Source organism: Protopterus annectens, chromosome 10.part0 (assembly GCF_019279795.1).
Source record: "Protopterus annectens isolate FY-2018-M chromosome 10.part0, PAN1.0, whole genome shotgun sequence".
Classification (NCBI taxonomy): Eukaryota; Metazoa; Chordata; order Ceratodontiformes; family Protopteridae; genus Protopterus; species Protopterus annectens.
In genome coordinates this window covers 374,019,229-374,039,395 of record NC_056744.1, presented here as the reverse complement: position 1 = coordinate 374,039,395, position 20,167 = coordinate 374,019,229, and the positions used below count along the sequence as shown (strand labels likewise).

The following is a 20,167-nucleotide window of genomic DNA, read 5'->3' as shown; positions in this document are numbered from 1 at the left end:
GATCACTCCTTCTCCGACTCGTTTTCGGATCTCGGAGTCATCGGATCTGTGCCCATTCGGACCCAGGGAATTGTCGGCGCCGATAGCGCTGGTCTCTTCGCCGACTATGCCCTCGAGCTTGTCGGATCCGAGCTCTCGGGGCCGAGGGCTGAGCATCGGATCTGAGGGAGTTGTATCTTCGGAGCTGTTGGCTTCGGAGCGCACCTCTCTCTCGGCACCGACTGCTTCGGCTCCGACCCCGATCCCCTCCTCGAAGCCGAGGAGATTGCTCTTAGAGGCTGGCGAGGGTGATTCTCCTTCGGCTTTTGAGGTAGTGGAGAGGGTACTGTCGATCCTCCAGATCCCTGGTTCGGGCTGTGGATCCACCCGTACCCCCCACTGTATGAGGGTCTGTCTTCCATCATCCGACCATCGGGACAGCCTGCCCAAGCCCTCCAGCTAGTTCCTGTTGAGGAACAACCCGTGGATGAGCCCTCTTCGGATAGCCCCACCAAGGAGGTTCCTCGGAAACGTCAGTGTAAAAGGAGGCACCTGGACTCCCCTGAGTCAGTTACCACTGACACGGACTTAGATGATAGGGAGGGTTCCCCCAGGTCACCCCCTGAAAATGTCTCCTTTGGAGACATCATGGAAATGTTGCGTATTAGAGGGGGGTGGTCTGCCCAAAAACCTTCCCTTGATGAATCCGTGTTCCTGGAGGCATTTGAGACAGGCCCATCTACTTCCTGGGTGTCCCCTCCGGCCGACCCTCTGGTGGACTTAATTACCACCATGGCATGGAAGGAGCCCGACACCGTGGAGCCAATACCTAGGCGTCCCGACAAAATACTGAGCCCCCTCTACAGATAGGCAATTGTGGGCCAAGGGATCCCCTGTTGATGCCATGTTGGTGGCAGCGGCCACCAAGAAAGAACTCACTCAGGAGAGTTCTCTGGTCCACCCGCCAGATAAAGAATCTCGAGCGTTGGACCGGATTGGGAAGCGGATGTTTGCTTCAGCGAACTTTTCTTTAAGGGCGCTGAACTATATGGCACATACCCATCAGGCTACAGCGAGACTTGATCAAGTAATACGCTGCAGCCCCCCCAGAGTCCATGTCGGTCGGAGACAGGAATGTGTTTACGTCACGAATGGCCACTCTGAAATCCATCTCCAATACGTCTATGCGGCTCCTCTCTCATGCTTCGGAGGTAGCCGCTAGAGCCAGCGGAGCAGGGGTCGTCTTACGACGTCACACCTGGCTCCGTCTTTGCGACTTCGCGGATCCCTTCAAGGCGTCCTTCGCGAACGCCCCCTTTGACGGTTCTGCTCTTTTCAACAAGACCGTTTGCGATACGCTGGTCCAAAGTGAAAAGGACGGGAAGACGCTGTCTGCCGTCGGAGTCCGCTTCTCTAGCCCCCAAAGATCCTTCTCCAGGAATCAGAGGGGACAAAAGAAGCTGTGGTTCCGCAAGTCTCAGCAATCCCATCCAGCTGCGGACCACTCGTCCTCTAGAGGCAGAGGAGGACAAGGTGGACGCTGGCCTAGAGGCAGAGGGGGGGCCACGTAATTTCGGGTCTAGAGAACCTTTCTCGGACAGACCCGCGCAACAGCCCTGAGGGCTTGCCCGATTGTCCCTCTCTGGAGGCAGTCGGGGGGCGGTTGACGGAGCACCTGTCAAACTGGGAGTCCCTTACTATGGATCGATGGGTGCTCCATATCATTTCCAGAGGTTACTTCATTCCTTTCCTAAATCTTCCCCCCAAAACCAGACACATCCCCGATGTACCACCCGATCAGATGGAGGTGGCGGCTTTAGAGATTTTAAAGCTGCTAAGAAAAAGAGCCGTCCAGCCCGTCCCCCCCAGATCAGTCTGGATTGGGTTATTACTCAAGGTTCTTTTTGGTGCCAAAGAAAACGGGGGACCTCAGACCCATCTTAGACCTTTCCGCTCTGAACCTGTTTATTCCCAAGGAAAAGTTCCGGATGGTCACTCTTCAATCCATCCTCCCCCTTCTGCGGGAGAACGACTGGATGTGTTCCATAGACCTCAAGGATGCGTACTACCACATTTTAGTGGACAGACAATCCAGGAGGTTTCTCCGCTTCCGGCTCAGAGACGGTCATTATCAATTCAGGGTTCTTCCATTCGGCCTCACTTCAGCCCCCAGAGTGTTCACCAAAGTCATGGCGGTGGTTGCTGCCCACCTGAGACTTCAGGGCATTCAGGTCTTCCCGTACCTACACGACTGGCTCCTTACTGCGACCAACAGGCATCAGCTTTCTGTAGCGAGAGATTACACATCGACTCTAGCCCACAACCTAGGCATTTCAGTAAACCTGCAGAAGTCCTGCCTGTGCCCCACTCAAGCCCTGGAATTCATAGGGGCCAGGTTGGATACTCGAATCTCTCGAGCTACCCTAACATCAGTCAGACTAAACAGTTTGTCTTATCAGGTATTAGCCCTTCTCCGGAATCCTTCTCCTCCAGCGGAGTTAGTCCTGAGGGCACTAGGGTCTATGGCAGCCGCAATCGGTTTTACCCTCCATGCCCGCCTGCGAATGCGAATATTGCAATGGACCCCTGAAGTCCAATGGTCCCTCTTGCTCCACTCGAACACGCCCATACCGCTGAGCAGAGTTTGCAGGGACTTCCTTCTTTGGTGGTTGCATGCGCGGGAACTTAGAGAAGGGAGGCCTTTTGTGATCCCCCCGGTCAAAGCCACGTTGACCACTGGCGCTTCTCGCCTCGGGTGGGGGGGGGGCATTGTTCAGGCAGATCCATTCAAGGCACGTGGACTCCCCTAGAGACCGCATTGCATATCAGTGTCCTAGAGATGAGGGCGGTGCTTTTGACGTTGCAAGCTCTCCACGACCTTCTTCCCCTGGGGACTATTGCGATCCAGACAGACAACATGTCTGTAGTCTGGTACATAAACAGGGAGGAACCAAATCCTACCCCCTGTGTCCAGAGGCCATGAGAGTTTGGGAATGGGCGATCTCCACCAACTGCTTTCTGGTAGCAACGCACATCCCGGGACGATCAAACATATTAGCGGACAAGCTAATTCGTGTGCTCCTCACTCAGTACGAGTGGTCTCTGAATCCATCTGTTGTGAAACAGATCTTCCACAAATGGGGTCAGCCTTGCTGCGATCTTTTTGCTTCTCCTTTAAACACAAAATGCAGCAAGTACTTCGCAATAATTCCCACAGAGGGGAAACCCCCAGAGACGCTGTGGTCCATGCTTGGCCTCCCGGGCTCCTTTATGCTTATCCTCCCCTTCCTCTCATGATGAAGTTCATTCAGAAAGCCTGTCGGTTGGGGAGCAGAGTTATCCTCATAGCCCCATTCTGGCCTCGGCAGATCTGGTTCCCCTTTCTGCGGTCTCACAGTGTGGCTCCTCTGTGGATTCTGGATCCCAGTCCAGAACTGATTTCTCATCCCGCGGATTGCCCAACGCCCAACCTGGTCAACCTCAAGCTTGCGGCTTGGTTGATCCAGTTCCATTAATGGCTAGGACTCTCAGTATCTCATCTCCTGTTAAGGCCATTCTTGTTGCGGCTCATAAGCCATCTACCAGAAAACTTTACAACAGTAAGTGGAAACGTTTTTCCATTTGGGCCGAAGATAAGGGCTTGGACCCATTTACTGCCCCTATCCCAACCATCCTAGACTTCCTCTCATTAATCTTTCAGCAGGGAGCAAGTGCTTCTACGGTTAAGGTATAATTGGTGGCCATCTCCCATTTTCATGTGGGTGATGGCATAGGTTCCTTAGCGTCTACAAAGTTGTGCAAAACCTTCTTACGAGGCATCTTCCTTTTAAATCCACCAGTAAAGTCTGTGGTTCCCCCATGGGGACCTCACTCTAGTCTTGCAAGCCTTAACGAGTCCACCTTTCGAACCTGCAGCCTCAATTCCGTTGAAATTCTTGTCATGGAAAACAGCCTTCTTAGTGGCTATTACTTCGGCCAAGAGGGTTTCAGAATTACAAGCCTTGTGTATGAAGCCTTCTTACCTTGTCTTTCACAAAGAGTGTGTCCCTCAGGACTAACCCGTCTTTCTTGCCTAAGGTTGCTTCAGAAGCAAATATAAATCAATCAATAAATCTACCAGTGTTTTTTCCCACATTTCAGAACAAGGGAGAATGCACATTACACAAATTGGATGTACACAGACAGCTGCGTTTCTACTTGCATAGGACTAGAGAGTTTCGCAAGTCGGACCAGTTATTTGTCTCGTATGCAAAATCAGCCATGGGTAAAGCCATTTCCAAAGTCACTGTGGCAAATTGGATTCGTCAGTGTATTATTCAGGGGTATATATAGTCTGGCAAACCAGCCCCGGTTAATATCCGTGCTCATTCTACAAGATCTGTAGCCACTTCAACAGCCTTCTGGTCTAGGGTTCCAGTAGACGACATATGTTCAGCAGCTACTTGGTCCTCTTCTCATACGTTCATTTCTCATTATAAATTAGATGTGATTTCGAGAAGTAGGGCTTCTTTTGGCTCCGCGGTGCTTTGGAGTATCCTTCCTTAAGGACCACCCAGGTTCTTATAAGTAGCTGGGGACTCTGTCTCACAGGTTGCAGAGCAAATGAAGTAACTACTTCAGATAAAGAAGTTATGTACTCAACGTAACGTTCCATCTGAGTAGGTACTTCATTTGTCTGCACCCGACCTCCCCTGCTTTCCCCCGAACCTTTCGGGATTTTCTGATCACCTTTGCAGTTGATATTTCATGTTTACAGGTTGGTAAGGCAAAAAAAACGATCTGAGGTAATGTGGTTGGTAGCAGGGGATTATGGGTAGGGGGGAGGAGCTAGGAGCTTGGTAAGCTGCCAGCTCAGATCCGAAGTCGGATCTGATACCCACAGGTTGCAGACAAATGAAGTACCTACTCAGATGGAACGTTATGGTGAGTACATAACTTCTTTTTTTTGTCATTGCTACTGAAGTTTTGCTGGTGGTTTCGTTACTGCCACACACTACCTTGGATCGGTGTTTCTCATTTAATAAACTGCTTTTTTTCGTCTTTGGAATTGGTCCTGCTGTTCGAGTAGCTGCTACCATGGTATTGGATTAATTGTTGGTGTTTTTTTTCTTTTAAGTTCCAAGAGCGATAGTTTCACAAAAGTCAGCTTTGTATTTGAATAGCCAAGTAATTTTTTCGCAGGTTTTTCTGTCTGTGGTCAGGAGGTGGGAAGGTTACTGTCTTCCATCCACTGTGATTCACCCTCAGCTTAGATATATGACCTTACTACCGTTTATGTGCCTTTTTTAGGAAGATCTGTCTAACGTAATGGAGGCCAGGAAGCCAAGCACTAGGAAATCACATCTGACCAAGCCGAAAAGGTTCTCCACAACCAAACAAAAAATTAAACAAATGAAGTAACAGAGCGGAGAGCTGCAAAACCATTTAATTGTGTCTGCTTCTGGTACCTAGGCTGTAACGCCTTCAAGGAATATTTTACAATGCTAGCAGCAGCCTATTTATACAAATGAGTGAAAGCAATTAACAGATGATCAACCAATTAACATGAATTAAAACCAAAGACAAAAACTCCACAAAGAATACCCCACCAAAACTTAAAAGATGTTGCATAAAAACATATAATGCGTATTTTACCTTCTTTGTAAACACATATTGCACCCAAACTGTAATATATCAAATACAGTTAAATGGTTTTGCAGCTCTCCACTCTGTTCCTTCATTTGTTTTATCTTTTTCAAGCTGAAAAGGTTCTTTGGAGCCAAATTGAGACCAAAAACCCACAGAAGGGGATATGCCAGTTGGCCTTTCAGTGCCTGCTGGAATTATTGTATTCAGGTTCAGCCGACACATCCACCCGTCTGTTGTTGCAGCTTGCTTTACACCTCTGCCTTCCTGTTTCCTCAAAGGAAACACTATAAAACTTTTTTTTAAGGGGATTTTTCATCTCAGGCCACCAGAAAGCAATTTTAGCACCATGGAACGTGAAACTTTACGCTGGAAAAACTGACTGTACCCTGCATTGAAGCCAGCAGAGTCAGCACAATACGTTTCACAGGAAACTGTCATCTTGGTGACAGTAACTTTGGAAGTAGGGTCTCAAAACTTCATGCTGTAATATGTAGAGTCCTTCCTGGTCTTCCGCACACGTGGTCAGTTTGCATACTTTCCTTAATGCCCATGGTGGTTGTGGAGGTGTCACTAAACCAAGTTGTACAACTTCCAGTCTTTTTCCTGAAGCTGAACAACAAGGTGGATGAGAGTTCTGCACTTTTTGGATGTACACTGGCAGCTAAACTATTGCCCAGACTGAAGAGTGGTATATAGGACGAATAACCAGTTCTTTGTTCCTTTTGGAGAAAGATGAAAAGAACTACCCATTTCCAAGTGGATTTCCCTTTTCATTACTTTTTCCCCCGAGTACCTTGGGAAACAACGAAACAGGTGATGTTTCACTTCACTATTAGTATAGCCACTATCATAGCTTTATTGAAGGGAGTCTGAACTAAATATTTCCTAGACGCTGCCATCTTTTCCTATGTTCACACTATCTCTAAGCGTTGTAGACTTGGGTCAATATATCTAGGGCTAGGACAAGTTTGTTTCAGCGGTCAAAAATGGTACTTTGCACCCTTCTTTTCAAAAGTGTACCAGTCGCCATATGGGTTAGAGGCTGCAGGACTTCAGTGAATTTACAAATGCTGTAGTGACTTAACACAAAAAGCATAGTAAGGTTATATTAACTTGCCATAACTGTAGACTCCTGAATGCAGTCACTGCTACAGTCCTCTCTCTCTCTCTAAACTTTGCTTTCCAGTGTATGTTGGGTGATCCCATTCTTCTCCTCCTCTCCTTTATCCAGATATCCTTGCTCATCTCTCATTTTGTTTAGAAGGTGTAGGAACCCTGTCAGTATTTCATGCTGTGACTAATGGGGATTTCTGCCTTAAGTTGTCAGTCCTGTCATCCATAGTATGCTATTCATGAGGGAGCAGGAAAGAGCAGAAGGCTGACAGTATGTCTGCCTCTATACAAAAACTGTTAGACGGGATGGAGACAGGGTTGGAGAGGGGGGGGGGGTAAAGGGTGAGTTTGAAAACTACAACCAGATCTTGGAAATGAGCAAGTGCTCCTTGTAGGTGTGACTGCATCAATCACTATATTCCGGACATCTTCGGTTATGTTAAGTTGGTAACACTTTTGTATTCAGTCTAAGCCAAGCTATTGATTTAGTAATATTTTTTCCCAGGCCTCCAAATAAGGATGAATGAACTGTGCACTGCTTAGATTTACACTGACCACTTGGATACTAGTTAAACAGGACAAGGTAATTTACACTGACTGTCTCATTTTATACTTTGTAATCAGGGCACACCATTGATTATAGACCTCGCTCAAATAGCTAGCTTAACTGCATTACTTTATGAAACATGGAAAACATTGCAGGGTCAGGTGACAGTTTTCTCTGCTTGAGTAACCGCTGCATTCTGTAAGCGTGTCTTAACTCTATGCATTTTCCAAAAACTACAACTTGGGCATCCAGTCTAGTTGGAGAGCAGGATGCAACAGAGTAGGCCTTGCATGCTCTATAACTGGCAGGATCTTTGCATGGGTATATTTGGTGCCTTCCTCCACCAGTAAAGGACATTGATTTAATAATCTTTTTTTATGCAAGAAGTTGTACTGCAGCAGTGATGCATATGAATAATGCGGTACAGTTGTATAAGCGCTCTCCCACCTTTCTCCATCAGAAAGATGCGTCTTATAAAGCATACCTGCTACTCTTAGGGTTAAATTGGGAGGTCATTTTGGTAGATGCACCCTTCACTAGCACTATCCCCTGTACGGTTTCTTTTCACACACTTTTCATTAGGAATATGCAGTAAGGGTGGAGTTGGAATTCTCTAAGGCAGACAGGGTTCTGCATCCCTCTTAATGTACCTGTTCTTTCTTTGAAAATTATGAACAAGTATAGGGCTTCTCCCTTATACTGGCATGCATGAGCTTTCTCATCCCAGCCGAATAGACTAGAAGTTGGCATGGGCTGGTTGCCTTTTTTATCCAGGGGTGCAGGTATTTGTCCTGATGTTGGGGTGAAGCCAGCTTGTGTGCAACATCTGCAGAAAACTGTTAGTTGGGCTGGCTGAATAGACATTTACTTGTGACTAATTCCCATAGGTAAGTAAGTGTACCTCAGCAGTTACGCTGCTTTGATCAGCTACTGTTATTGGTGAGTTCATCTCCCAGCTGTGCATTGTCTGCTAGTAGGTGTCCCTTTGTCCATTTCCCAGAATTCTAAAACTTGTACGTAATTGGTCAGGCAAGACTTGAAGCAGGGTGCATCAGAGATTGTCTCATGACCAGCAGTGATGGAAATGAAATGGGCCTTGCTCATTGTGCACTTGGCAGAGTCCTGTTGTCATTCCTATAGCAGCATCATCAACTGGTGGAATGTTCATGAAGCTAATAAGAACCTGCTGGGTGTAATGCTGTGCTGGTTGTGGTTGGTTTCAGTGAACATTTCTCATTCTTTAGATGATTGTTGCTGTATAGTTTAATGTTGCTTATTTGGGGAAGATGCTATGTCTTCACAAAGTGGGTTATGGTGTTCTGCTGTCCAAATGGGATTTAAAGCACTTCGGACTTGAGTATTTTCACTTTGGTTGTGACAGCATCAAACTTCCACACCTTTGTTACTTAGAATTGGTGTTGCTGCTGTTTTGATGAAAGCATCCGTGATATCAAAGGTCTGTTGGAGTTGCGCTACAGACATATGGGTCATCAAGAGTTTTAACTGCTTTTGCACATGGTGTGTATTGCAGTGCATCTTCACTAGCGTCATAAGTAAGCATGCTTTCCACACTGCCCCTTCTGTCAGTTAAATTTGTTTTGGCTTACAATGTTGGGGTTTGCTTTTTTTGATTCTTTCTTGTTGCCCAGGTTAGTGATAGCTAGTGGAATTGCTTGGAAAGTGACATGTCTGCAATTATTTCTCATTACTTGCTGATGTATTCTGAATAAGTTTTCTGAATATTTTCAGTAGGTGGAGACCTTATTTTACTTGCAATTAGAATTTAAGAAAACGTTCTACATTGTACATACTCCCAGAGCTTACTTTTTAAGAAGTGTATTGTTCAGTTTTTATTTTTATGCAGATGTTTTTGATGACTGTTTTTGTTTGACACAGGTCATTTTATCAACAAATATTGCGGAGACGAGTATAACCATCAATGACGTAGTCTATGTTATAGACTCTTGCAAGTAAGTTGCCTGTATTTTATGAAGCTGACTTTTTTTAAATTGTGTTGAAATTTGCCTAAGGAAGTATGGAAAAAAAATAATCTGGGTGACTAAAAGAAAGGGGGGCCCTCATTGAAGCTCTTGTTCTGTTAAAGCAAGAGTACAAATGCCCTTAATTCAACAGAGCTTATTAAAATTAATTTTGCTTCGTATTGGTGTAACCGATATCTTTGTACATTTGTTTATTCAGCTGTAAATATAACTATATAAGTTACCAAAACCTGTTACAGAATAGAAATATTTTTTCATATTTCTTGCTAAGCACCATGTATGTGAAAGGGAAGAACCAACAGCTGTCTGTACGGAAATTTGTGTGTTCATCACTGGAATCACTGCCACAGTGTTTTTCATAATAGATGGTAGATATGCATCTGGAGTATTTCTCCACGAGCCTCCGCTGAAAATAGGCTTTGTCCTAGTTGGACTTTCCCAGTCGAACAAATATTAAATAAAAATAAGTAAGTCTACTTCTGACACCAGTGGAATGCAGGTTGTAGAGTAGGAGAAAGCATCCTGTACCATTGTCTGATGTTCATCATGCATACAGCTGCAGTCATAACAGATGGGGTTGTCCTGCCTTCAGGCAGGTCCTCGGTCGGCCGAATTCCAAAGTCTAGGTCCGGCGTCGGATGTCGTTGCTTCTTCCCTGACGTCAGTGCGGCAGGGGTATAAAAGAACCAGCCAACGCCATTTTCTTCAGTCTTTCTTGCCGTGCGGTGCCCGAAGCAGAAGCAGTTCGCAAGTGCCGGTCGGCCAGCTCCTGAGATTACGAAACTTTTTCAGCCGAAGTCTTCTTGAAAGCTAAGTACCCCGTTGGGGAAACCTTTCTTGCCTCAGACCGATGTCAGACAAAGTTAATAATTGCATTTCATGTGGGAAGCAAATACCGCACAAGGATTTCCATTCCGTCTGCATTCCTTGCTTAGGCCCAGACCACAACGTCTCGGCCTGTCATTTTTGTGCTAGATTCAACAAACGCAGTATTAAGCGTTGGGCGGAGTTCGCCCAACACTATTTTGGTAAAAAATTTAATTACATTGTCGTCGGATACTCAGACTCCAGTTTTGAGTAAAAGACGCAAATATAAGGACCGACACACGAGGTTCGCGACTTCTACTGACACCACGCTAAAGCCAGCTACAGGTGCTCTGGTTCTCAGCGAGGCACCTACGCAGCCCCTGAGTACCGATGACGCTTCTTTAGCGGTGTCTTCTGTGCCTGAGGTCGCAGGCTCCTCCGCCCCAACCCCGACTACAGATACCGACGCCACTCTTGGCGGGGAAACTCAGAGTTTAGACAGGCCTGCCACCTCTCAAGGTGTCTTCAGGCCTTCCTCCTTTTCCATTAAAGCTTTCACAAAATCTAAAGCAGCCATGAAAACTAAAAGACAAGCTCCACAGAGCCCCTCTCAAGGCCCCATGCCTAAAAAACAGATGCTCAAAATGGCTGAGGATTTGATTACTCTTATCAGGGGTTCTCAACCCCCCCCCCCCCCTCGGACAAAAAGCCCAGAATGGAGGAAGACTACCCTTCCTCAGACCAGGCCTCTATTACTTCAGAACATTCTGAGGACCAAGAATATTCATATTCCCCTTTTGAAGATTCTGATGCTGAGGAGTCCATTCCCTCTGTTTCCCCCCCTGAGGACTATTCCTTTGGGGAAACCTTACATACCTTGAGAGAACACTTCCACTGGGAAGGCCAAGATTACTCAGATTCCAAGAAAAGGCTCAGGGATTTTCTCTTGCTTCCTCAGCACAGGCCTCTGGCTATCCCTCCTGTCTTGGACATACTAGATGTGTACACAGAGGCCAGCCTTAACCCAGATTCTTTACCTCCAGCTCCTGTTAAACCTGACAGGTATTACCGGGTTCCTGATTCACACCAATTCCTATACAAAAGCCATGCTGCTGACCCAGAAACTATTTGACAGGGTCCCAAGGGAATTAAGGCCTCTACTGCCAAAAACCCATTACCTTCAGAGAGAGATTCCAGAGCTCTTTAGAAAGGTGGTGGGGGGGGGAGATATACACCTCGGCCACTTTAACCATGAGGGCATTAAACTGTCAGTTCCATATGCTAAAGTATCAACAGTTTTTGTTCTCAGTTGAAAAGCAAAATGACACAACCTGAACAACCAGACTTGGAGTTGCAGGATTTGTTGCATAGTGCAGAGCAAGTGGGTAAACATACCTTGCAATGTGGATGTTCATCGTGCATACAGCTGCAGTCATAACAGATGGGTTCTCCTGCCGTCAGGCGGGTCCTCGGTCGGCCGAATTCCAAAGTCTAGGTCCGGTGTCGGTTGTCGTCGCTTCTTCCCTGACGTCAGTGCGACAGGGGGTATAAAAGAACCAGCCGACGCCATTTTCTTCAGTCTTTCTTGCCGCGCGGTGCCCAAGCAGTTCGCAAGTGCCGGTCGGCCAGCTCCTGAAATTACGAAAATTTTGCAACCAAAGTCGTCTTGAAAGCTAAGTACCCCGTTGGGGAAACTTTTCTTGCCTCAGACCAATGTCAGACAAAGTTAATAATTGTATTTCATGTGGGAAGCAAATACCGCATAAGGATTTCCATTCCCTCTGTATTCCTTGTTTAGGCCCAGACCACGACGTCTCGGTCTGTCGTTTTTGTGCTATATTCAACAGACGCACCATTAAGCATCGGGCGGAGTTCGCCCAGCATTATTTTGGCAAAAAGTTCAACTATATTATGTCGTCGGATACTCAGACTCCAGCTTTGTCTAAAAAGCGCAAAGATAAGGACCGTTACACGAGGTCCGCGGCCTCTACCGACATCACGCCAAAGCCGAATACAGGTGGTCCGGTTCTCAGCGAGGCGCCTACGCAGCCCCTGACTACCGACGACACTTCATTGGCGGTGTCTTCTGTGCCCGAGGTCGCAGGCTCCTCGGCCCACACCCCGAATACAGATACCGAAGCCACTCTTGGTGGTGAATCTCAAAATGTGGACAGGTCTGCCTCCTCTCAAGGTGTCTTCAGACCTTCCTCTTCTTTTTCCATCAAGGCTTTCACTAAGTCTAAAGCAGCCATGCATTCTAAGAAACAAGCTACACAGGGCCCATCTCCAGGCCCCATGCCTAAAAAACAGATGCTTAAAATGGCTGAGGATTTAATTACTCTTATCAGGGGTTCTCAACCCCCCCGGACAAAAGGCCCTGAGTGGAGGAAGAATCTCCACTGCTAAAAATCCATTACCTTCCGAGAGAGATTCCAGATCCTTAGAGAGGTGGGGAAAAAAGGTATATACCTCTGCCACCTTAACCATGAGGGCATTAAATTGCCAGTTCCATATGCTAAAGTACCAACAGTTTCTGTTATCACAATTGAGAAGTAAAATGTCACAACCTGAACAACCAGACTTGAAGGAGTTGCAGGATTTGATGCATAGTGCAGAACAAGTGGGTAAACATACCTTGCAATGTGGTTTTGATGCTCTAGAGGCCTCATGTAGAGCTGCTGTTACAGGATCAGTCATACGTAGACATGCCTGGCTCAACGAACAAACCTTACCAGATCATGTCAAAGCTAAATTACTAGATGCTCCTCTACAAAAGGATGCATTATTTGGTGCTAATGCTGAGGAGGTATTAAAGAAAATGGAGGAAAAGGCTAAATCAATGCAAACAGTGAAAGATTTGCTACAGGTATAACCCCCACGTTTCAGTAGAAATTGGCCTTTCAAAAATTGGTCCTTTCCACCCACGGACAGACCCCGAAGAGGTAGATACAGGTGCCCGAGGGGCAGAGGGCAATCCCAAGGATCGTTTAGAGGCCGACAGTGGCAAGCTCCTACACAAAGAGGTGGTGAGGATAGTTTGCAGCCATTCCGAAAGCAAGCCCAATGACTTCCTCTTTGCAGGCCAAGCAAGGCTCAAATGGCAGCACCCTTAGGCAGAAAACTGACATTATTTTCAAAAAATTGGCATATTGTCACAAAAGACAAATGGATCCTGGACATTATAAACAGAGGCTACAGATTCCATTTTCACACCCTTCCAAAAATGAGAGCCATGCCAAACCTGCCACACAATCAATGGACATGAAAGCTATTCAAGAGGTACCTGCACAAGAACAGGGTCAAGGTTTTTATTCCAGACTATTCCTGGTACCAAGGAAGGACAAAGATTGGAGACCTATTTTGGACCTATCCATCCTAAACACATATTTACTTGTACCAAAATTCAAGATGCTGACATTACAGCAGCTTCTTCCCATGCTGGGCAAGGAGTCTTGGCTGGTAACATTGGACCTCAAGGAGGCATACCTGCATGTCCCTATCAGACAAGTTTGCAGAAGATACCTCCGATTTCTTGCAGGTTCAACCCATTATCAATTCTCTGCATTGCCCTTTGGCTTATCTACTGCGCCCAGAGTGTTTACGAAATGCCTGGCATCAGTAATTGCCTTCTGCAGACTTCAAGAGATACAAATATACCCATATCTGGATGACTGCCTCATCCAAGCGGACAGCAAGCACATACTTCTGAAACACCTGGCGTTTGTAATAAAGTTGTTGAACTTTCTGGGATACACAGTCAACAAAAAGAAATCAAGACTAATACCCTCTCAAGCAATAGTTTTCCTGGGTGCCAGCTTGAATACAAACACCCAGATGGCCTACCTCACGCCAGAGAAACAAGGGCAACTATCTCAATACTTCAGAAAAGTGGCAACCTTCACCAGGCTGACTGCAAGGTAAGTCCTGCAGGCTCTGGGATTCATGGCATCTTGCATCCTGCTAATCCCATGTGCAAAGCTGCATATGAGGAAACTTCAATGGTACCTAAAAAAGTTATGGTCTCAACACATTCACAGTTTGGAAACAATTATACCACTCATTCCATGTCTTCAAAAGGAATTTTTGTGGTGGGCTCAAGCATGCCAAAGAAACATAGGTCTCCCCTTCTGCATGCCTCAAGCAAATCAAATCATCACAACAGACGCCTCGGACTACGCCTGGGGGGCGCACATGACAGAACAGTGCATTCAGGGCAATTGTCCCAAAAAGAAAAGCACCTACACATCAATCAAAAAGGAAATGCTAGCAGTACAAAATGCTATTATGGCCTTCAAAGACCTACTGCATCCAGGCCAGCTATTGATAAGGACAGACAACACCACAGTGATGTGGTACATAAACAAACAGGGAGGAACTCATTCATACCCCCTTTGCAGACTAGCCATGTCTCTTTGGAACACGGCTCTGGAATTACAAATCCAACTTCAAGCACAACTCCTGCCAGGCAAGGAAAACACCCTGGCAGACAACCTAAGCAGAAATATGACAGATCCACACGAATGGAAGTTGCATCCTCAGGTTTTCGCAAAGATAATCCAGGCATGGGGAAGGCCAGACATAGATCTCTTTGCTACCCACAGAAATTACCAACTGGAAAAATTTTGCTCAAGGACCTATCATCCACAGACTGGAAAGTGGACACACTTTCTTTCAGTTGGACAACATTGACGGTTTATGCCTTTCCACCTCTTCCTTTGCTGCCCAAAGTTCTATTAAAAGCCAGAGCAGACAGGCCAAAGATGATTCTCATTGCTCCAGACTGGCCAAGACAACACTGGTATCCACTCCTGAGGAGCCTGACGCATTCCCCACCATGGATCCTGCCTCTAGTGCCTCTTCTGTTGACCCAGTACAACTTCAAAACTCTTCACAGTCAGCTGAAAACCCTCAATCTAGCCGCATGGAGGATTCCTTGATTTCCCAACAGACCCTCCTCTCCAAGGAGGCGCAGGATGTCATCTTGGAGGCCAGAAGGCCTTCTACTAGAAAAGCCTACTCCGCCAAATGGAAACAGTTTTGTGCCTGGAATCAGAAAAAGGGCCAGAATCCTTGGGTACTAAATTTACCTCAAATATTACAGTACCTAGCTGAGATGTAACAGTGGACTTTCCTTCTCCTCCATCAAGATCCATGCTTCAGCCATTTCTGCACAATACAACACTGATCCTCCTTTATTCTCACATCCTCTCTTAAGACAGTTCCTCAGAGGGGCTAAGAATATAAAACCCCCAAGGAAGCCACCAGTACCTGCTTGGGACCTCAACTTCATTAGAAAAACTGACCCTGCCTCCATTTGAGCCAGCTGCTTCAACAGATCTGCAATATTTATCATGGAAAACAGCCTTCCTTCTGGCTATCACCTCAGCACGCAGGGTTTCGGAACTACAAGCCCTCATGGCTGTGCAACCTTTCATCATTTTCCATCGGGACAGAGTTTCCTTACGAACCAACCCTTTCTTTTTGCCAAAGGTAGTATCCAGTGTAGCCTTAAATCAGACTATCCACTTAACTACCTTTTATCCTAACCCACAAAACAAAGGGGAAAGACTACTACATTCCTTGGACATTCACAGACAACTTCGTTATTATTTGGACAGGACAAAGCCATTCAGAAAATCAGAGCAACTTTTTGTGTCCTATGCTACAGGTGCTCAAGGAAAGGCTATTTCCAAACAGACAATCTCAAAATGGATAGCCCACTGCATGCACTTTTGTTACTCATTTCATGGTAAAACTGTACCTGCAAGTATCAGATCTCACTCCACAAGGGCCACAGCTACCTCTGCAGCTTTCCTCAGGGGGGTTCCTACCAAGGATATTTTGGAAGCAGCCACTTGGAGTTCTGTACACACTTTCTCCAAGCACTATCACCTTCCACTATACTCTATATCTAGAGCGGGCTTTGCCACAGCAGTCTTGCAGGGCATCCTTGCTCCTCCTAGTTCCACTTAGTGCCTGCCATTCATTTTTAGCTTTGGGATTCTACCCATCTGTTATGACTGCAGCTGTATACACGATGAACATAGTACAGTTTTGTACCTACCATAAATGTAGATGTTCGAGTGCTAATACAGCTGCAGTCCAGGTTTCCCTCCCTCCATCCCCTCTTGGGACAGGCCTTATGACAAACACCTCCTCATACAACCTGATTGGGGTATTCTTTTATGTTGTATTTGCTTGCAAACTACTGTTTTTTGATTATATTACATTGCATTATTGCATAAGTTTGTTTTGCCTTCCTTCTGGGGGCACCTGACATCTGGGGCAAGAAAAACTGAAGAAAATGGCGTTGGTTGGTTCTTTTATACCCCTGCCGCACTGACGTCAGGGAAGAAGCGACGACATCCGACGCCAGGCCTAGACTTTGGAATTCGGCGGACCGAGGACCCACCTGACAGGACAATCCCATCTATTATGACTGCAGCTGTATTAGCACTTGAACATCTACATTTATGGTAGGTACAAAACTGTACTTTCTTTTTGCTGCATGGCAGCAGCATTTGATTGTCTAGTTTCATTGAGGCAACATCCAGAGTGATGAATGGAAGATGTTCATAATTTCCACTGCCTCAGTGGCATTTTGTGTTGTCTGCTAAGGTAATCCACAACTGTCCAGGTTTCAAAAGCTCAGAATCCCCTCCCTCTCTTCCTGTAGCAGCTGGTTGGCTGAGCATATCCTTTGAATGAAGCCTTCAGCTGTGACTGGAAGTGAGTGTATGTGCAGTCATTTTCTGCCATCCAGAGCAGAAAGTCCTCTGTCTTTTCTCGGGATCTATTGATATATATATATATATATATATATATATATATATATTTATCTCAATGTGTGTGTGTATATTTGTGTGTGTGTGTCTATATATATATATATATATATATATATATATATATATATATATATATATATATATATATGTATATATATGTATGTATATATATATATATATATATATATATATATATATATATGTATATATATGAGTACATGCCCACCAGTATTATATTTATGTATACTTTGACCGGATAGTGTCTCTTTTTTTTATGTAGGTAGGGGATGAAAGATGCGCATGATTATTAACCTAATGACAGTACTAGTAGGTCTGTAAATAAGATGTCCTTCAAGGATACATCTGCAGTCATCACATATGGGTTGTCCTGCCTCAGGCAGCCCTTCGGTCGGCCGGATTCCAAAGTCTGGGTCTGGCTTCGGCTGATCTCGCACTTTCCCCGACGTCAGAGCGTCTGGGGTATAAAAGCATCAGCCGCCACCATCTTCCTCAGTCTTTCTTGCTGCGTGGTGCCTGAAGCAGAAGCAGTTCGCAAGTGCCGGTCGGCCAGCTCCTGTGATTCAGCTACCGAAGACTTCGAAAAAGCCAAGTACCCCATTGGGGACTCTTTCTTGCCTCAGCCGATGTCAGATAAAGTTAATAATTGTTTAACTTGTGGGAAACAAATACCTCATAAGGATTTCCACTCTTACTGCCTCCCCTGCCTAGGCCCAGACCACGACGTCCCGGCCTGTTCAGCCTGTGCTTCCTTCAACCGACGAACTCTTAGACATCGGTCGGAGTTTGCAGAGGAGTTTTTTTGGGGCTAGTTTTGCTTATAAGATGCCGTCGGAGACTCCGACTTCGCATTTAGTTAAAACGGAAGGACAAGGACCGACACGCGGACCGCGGTTTTGGCTGAAGCCTCGGTTGGGCCTACCGCAAGTGTCTCGGTCTCGGCTGAAACAGAGTCCTTGGTACTTCCTATTACTGAAACCACACAACCAACTACCTCGGCTCTGGAGGCCCCGGCCGAGTCTATCATTGAATTACCTACTGAAACCGGTGTCCAGGAACCTTCCAACACCATTCCTTTAGATAAGTCTACTCCCGCACGTGGTGCAGCCAGACCCCCTGCTTCCATGTCCATTAAGGCTTTCTCTAGGGCTAAGGCTGCTAAACTTACTAAGGCTTTGCCTCCCAAGGTTCCCTCTCAGAGACATTCTACTAGCTCTCAGATTCTTACCCTAGCAGAGGATCTGATCTCATTAATTAGAGGTTCCCAACCTCATCCGGACAGGGCCTCTCATCCACCTCCAGACAAAAGGCCTAGGGTTGAGCCCTCTGATCCGCAGTCCTCAGATGAATCCACGGATGGCTCTGCTCTGTCAGACCACCAGGAGGAGGCTTATTCAGCCTACGAGGATTCTGATGCTGAAGAATCTATTCCCTCGGCCTCCCCTCCTGAAGAGTTTTCCTTTGGAGAGACATTACACTCTGAGGGAACATTTTCAATGGCAGGGTCAGGAATTCTCTGATTCCAGAAAGAGATTAAGGACCTTTTTACATTTACCTCAGCATAGACCCTTAGCTATGCCTCCTGTTCTGAATGTCATTGATGATGTGTACTCTGATGCTAGTACTGCCCCTGACTCTCTCCCTCCGGCTCCTGCCAAACCTGATGGGTACTACAGTGTCCCGGACTCACATTTACACCTGTACAAGGCCCACTCTGCTGATCCAGAAACTATTTCCCAGGGCCCAAAAGGGGTTGCAGCTGCCACTGCTAAAAATCTTCTACCTTCTGAAAGGGAGTCTAGAGCATTAGAGAGATGGAGTAAGAAAGTGTATACTTCTGCAACTCTTTCCATGAGGGCATTAAATTGTCAATTTCATATGATACAGTACCAAGAGTATTTACTAGATGAATTACATAAGAAACTGTCCTCTTCTGAACCCCTTGATTGCAAATCCCTTCAGGATCTGGTGCATAACTCCCAGTAGGTTAGTAACCATTTCTTGCAGTGTGGTTATGATGCATTGGAAGCTTCATGTAGATCAGCTATGACAGGTGCAGTTATACGTAGGCATGCCTGGCTGAAGGAACAATCTCTGCCAGACCATGTTAAAGCTAAGCTTTTGGATGCTCCTATGGAAAAGCAAAAATTATTTGGTTCCACGGCTCAAGAGGTTTTAAAGAAATTTGAAGAAAAGGCAAAATCTGTGCAAACAGTTAAAGACTTTCTGCAAGTCCAACCACCGAGATTCAGCAGAAATTGGCCTACTAAGAATTGGTCCTTTCCGGACTCAGACAGATCTCAAAAGAGGCAGGAATAGGCATGCCAGAGGTAGAAGGCAAGCTAGAGGCTCCTACAGAGGCCGTCAGTGGCAGCCTCCCAACCAGGGAGGTAGTGCAGGAACTACAACTGCTACACCAGGACAGACTCAATGGCTTTATTTTGACTCCACCGACCAGGGCTCAATTAGAAGCACCTTTGGGCGGAAAGCTTTCTTTATTCTCAAAAAATTGGCACAGCATTACAAGGGACACATGGACACTGCAAATAATAGACAAGGGATACAAGTTCCATTTCCACTCATTGCCAAAAAGAAAAGGCATGCCAGACCTGCCACCGAATCAGAGGGCAGAGGCTTTGAAGCAAATTACCAACTTAATGCAAATGAAAGCCATAGAAAAGGTACCTCTTTCAGAACAAGGCCAGGGATTTTACTCCAGATTATTCCTTGTTCCAAGAAAAGAAAATCAATGGAGGCCTATTCTCGACTTGTCCGCACTGAATACTTACCTCATTGTGCCAAAATTCAAAATGATGACTCTACAGCAACTCCTTCCCATGCTGGGCAAGGGGTCTTGGCTGGTGACTCTAGACCTCAAGGAGGCATACCTGCATGTCCCTATTCGACAGAGCTGCAGAAGACACCTCAGATTTCTTGCAGGGTCAGAGCATTATCAATTCTCAGCATTGCCCTTTGGCTTATCTACTGCGCCCAGAGTATTCACGAAATGCCTGGCATCAGTAATTGCACACTGCAGACTTCAGGGGATTCAAATTTACCCATATCTGGACGACTGCCTAATACAAGCGGACAGCAAGCAAACTTTAAGGGACTTGGACTATGCCATCCACCTGTTACAGGCCTTGGGATATACAGTCAACATCCACAAATCAAGACTGGTTCCATCCCAAAGAATAACTTTTCTGGGTGCGGATCTAGACACAACCACCCAAATGGCCTTTCTCACAGAAGAAAAACAAAAACAACTACCAGTTTACTTCCAGAATCTG

General features: G+C 46.0%; 1 protein-coding gene across 1 annotated transcript in view; it reads left to right on the top strand.

Moving 5' to 3' along the window:
• The window catches only part of DHX9 (DExH-box helicase 9), a 1,660,482-nt gene that overhangs the window by 1,075,680 nt on the left and 564,635 nt on the right, over window positions 1-20,167 (top strand). Inside the window, exon 17 of the mRNA XM_044086769.1 lies at window positions 9,164-9,237. Coding sequence (XP_043942704.1) covers window positions 9,164-9,237 — 74 coding nt within the window. The remainder of the gene's footprint in view (window positions 1-9,163; window positions 9,238-20,167) is intronic.